The following is a 3,652-nucleotide window of genomic DNA, read 5'->3' as shown; positions in this document are numbered from 1 at the left end:
TTGTTTGTCTATTTGTTTTGTTTTGTTTTTTGGTCAAAATCTGTACCCCAGCATGCCTGTACTCTACAGCACCAGCCCAAGACAGGGGAAGTTGTATTCCTGTCAGACCTTTGTCTGTCAATACACAGAACAGTTGAACACATGCTTAGCAAGAGCCAGCATGGCTTCTTTGGTGCATTTGGTGGCTGGTGAAGCTTTAAAAGGCAGCCTAGCTTGGGGTGACAAATCCTCTCATGCAGAAAAGCCATTTGTGTTATGTGCACACATTCTGTCTATGTCTCCTGAACACAGCTTATTGCATCACATCCTGCTTATCACATAAACACTGCATCATAGTGGCTGGTGTTCCCTATGGGGAACTGATCCACTGAAATAAATGGAAGAAATCTACACTGTTTTCTTTGGTTTTGCTCTAGCAGCCCATTTAGGGTAGTGTCCAGATGGAGGAACCTCAGCTACTGTATGTGAAAGCAGGGAGTTTAGAGACAGTCACCTGTGTATACAGACAGAATGCACCTGATCTTATCCATGGTCCTTGTACCCCTCCTGGGTCAGATATTATCTCAGCTTCATACAGCCCTGCATCACAGCACCAGCATCTTACTGGTGACAGCAAGGATGAGCGCAGCACAGTACTGCCTCTACAGCAGCAAAGCAAGTCTGGATCCCCAGATTGGATCCCCAGGATCCAATCCCCAAGGGGCACTGGAGTGCACCAGTGGTGCATGCCCAGCACCTTTCGGCAGGCCCTGATGTGCTCCAGCTGCTGCTGCACCCTGGCACAGGTAGGTTTCCATGGAGGTTTACACAGTGCTTCACTGACACCTTTCTCCTGTGACCTCCTCCCCTAAACAGAACCTCCCCCATGGCTCAGCTACTGAAGAACAAAGATATTCAGCCACCAACCTGTTTGACTGGCACCTGCAGCTTATCTGACCAGTTTCCTTCACATGCACACTATCACTGCCACAGAGGAGGTTCACTCTGACTATTTAGCTCACTGAAACTCACCTGTGAGTGTTCTAAAATAATAGACAAATAAAAAATAACAAACCAAAGAGTAATGTTGTCATATGCTCTGCAGCTCAGGATTCCATTGTCTAGGTTTTGTAACCAAGATCACTGTTGCTGGGGTTAAATTTGCAGTTGCTTTGCCTTAAGGCAGCAGTATTATATTGCTAGACTTATAACTAGAGCAGAATGTTGCAGCTAGAATTGAAATTATGCCATGAAAGCTCCTTATTTCTGTGTCCTTTATGTGAACTTAGTTCATTGTAACATGAAACCCACACCTCAATGATTGTGTTACCTGTTTGAAACCCCTCTCCCTCTGAGTATGTGTATTTTAGTAAGCAGATACTGTAATTTTAAATGAAAGTGAGAAATAAAATCAACATGTCGATACTGTGGTACAGTGCTAACCAATAGTTGAGAATAAACATGTGTGTTTACGTGTTCAAAATAAATATGATGTGTTTGTAACTGAGGTATGCTGGCCACTTCAGATGCCAACTACCCTTTTCTGTGTAGAACTGTAATAAATACAAATATCTTGACTCCGTGTGTTGATCAGCTCTTTGCACACCAAGTATAGAATCCATTTTATTTTAAATTTACATATTTGCTTTAATCTGATGTTTAATCTTGTTTAATAGGGCTTTGTTCTGACACTAGGAATCCCTCCAGTCTGATGGAGAATGATGTAGCCAGGATTAAGGCCTAGGACTTGTATGTTCAAAGAAATAAATCAGGCTGGAACTAAGATTCACAGGTTCAAGAATGAGACCAATTAGCCCTTGGAACTGCTGGTGAACTGTGGTAACTATCGTAACTGTCAGACTTTTTCACTAATGAGGCTAGATGTCAGTCTTGGACAAATTTTGTGGTGTAGTCAGCATTCTTGAGCTCAGTAGTGCTTCCTAGAAATAGCACGGGAGAATACCCTGTTCCCTTCCAGGAACACTGGATGAAATTCTGTGGCCTGATTTGTTGGACTCTGTTGTGACAGCAGTATGTCCTTCTAAGTCCCCAGGGGCTGCAAGTTTTTTACTTGATCTTCCAGGTTGTTGCGTGACCCAAGATTTCCTTTCCTATTAAATAAAAACATATACCAAACAATCCAGTAATAAATATAAACAAATAATTAAAATACATAGGGGAAAAACACACAGATTCTGCAAAAAGAGGGACAATATCAAACTAACACCAAGACTGCAGGTCTCATTGCCCTCTAAGGAGATGACGTCTCTGACCAACACTCTACTATAGTGCTTCTCATTTCAGGAGTGGAGACACTGCAGTTTTCAATCAGAGTCAGCTCCTCCATGCTTTGCAAATATGGCGGTTGCTGGAAGAACCCCAGAATGCTGCCATGTGCTGCCACTGCTGTCTGCTGCAGGCCTGTCTCTCCCAAGACCTTGACAAGGAAGTTGATGTATCTCATGGCTAACCTCAGTGTCTCGTTCTTGCTCAGTTTTTTGTCTGGCGGGTGGGTGGGAATAAGTTTCCGCAGCCTGGCAAAGGCACTGTTGACATTTTGCTGCCTCCATCGCTCCCTGGTGTTGTTGATCTTGCTTGTCATCCTGAGGAGTTGCAAAGGAAAGGAGATGGTGAGTGAATACTACACACTCCTGGTTTTCACACAGGCTGCTGCTCTGGGGGCACTGTAACCTCTTGATAAGCAGCAAGCGCACTGTGGTGGTGCAAGGCATTCCTAGTTTTTGTCCTCTGTGGCAGGTACCCTTGTACTGTGTGTCCTGCACAGATTCATAATAATCCTTAAAATTAATTCCTCATCCATAGCCACAATCATAAGCATTGCAGTTGCAACCAGATGCCAGTTGAATAAGGACTTCAGAATGAAGTAAATGGAGTTTAATTTCCATATACAACCACTTGGTGCTGCTACAAGCCCAGCACCTCCAGACTCCTGAGAATTCCCCTGCAGCAGAATTTACCATAGCCAATGTTTTAGTCATACCATAAGGTTGTATGAGGGACACCCAGGCACTTTTTTTGGAGGCAAGGCAAGCAAGCCAAGGACAGAACACATCCATGCTTTCCCAGACCCAGTTCACATCTTCTTGGGCTGATCCAAATCTTGATGACTCATGGCTGGACATAAGACAGGTGGACCTCTATCGTAGGCCTTAAGTGAGCAGACACCTGGCACTATGCAGCCATGTGATTATGGTTATTTCAGGAGACTTCTCCAGAGAAACAATAGTCTGGTTCCCTGCCCAGCCCACACTGCTCACTGCTAGTGAAAGAGACTCTTCATCTGATCTATCAGTTCTCTGCATTAGCTTCTGAGAGCTGCCAAGGCTAAGCAACTGGTGGCATGAGTACAGGCTGCAGAGGGAAAGTGCAGCTCCAACAAAGCATGCAGGCATCCCAGCCAAAATGTCTACATAGATGTTTCCTGTCTGCCCTGCCTCACAGAGCTGAGCAGCAGAGGGAACTCAATGCCCACAGCAAACCTGGTGACAGAAGAGTGCTTTGGAAGGGGTAAGCAGTAATTTTAAATGTTGTTTACCAGAAAGGTCTTCAAAAGGTCCTAGCATTGCCATAACCCCTGTCCCACTGCCACTGGAACGAGTCTTCCCCTCTGGCCAACAGCCTTGCAGAAGTCACCCACTTCTCCATTTCTGAA

At 44.7% G+C, this 3,652-nt stretch overlaps 1 protein-coding gene across 1 annotated transcript; it reads right to left on the bottom strand.

The window, feature by feature from the left end:
• Positions 1-2,230: 2,230 nt before the first annotated feature.
• On the bottom strand, positions 2,231-2,581 carry TAL2 (TAL bHLH transcription factor 2). The gene has a single exon (XM_008497546.1). It carries the CDS (start codon positions 2,579-2,581, stop codon positions 2,231-2,233), a length of 351 nt encoding a protein of 116 aa, XP_008495768.1.
• Between the last annotated feature and the right edge of the window lie 1,071 nt (positions 2,582-3,652).

Source organism: Calypte anna, chromosome Z, assembly GCF_003957555.1.
Source record: "Calypte anna isolate BGI_N300 chromosome Z, bCalAnn1_v1.p, whole genome shotgun sequence".
Classification (NCBI taxonomy): Eukaryota; Metazoa; Chordata; class Aves; order Apodiformes; family Trochilidae; genus Calypte; species Calypte anna.
The sequence above is the reverse complement of the archived record's forward strand: the minus strand, read 5'-3'. Positions and strand labels throughout refer to the sequence as shown.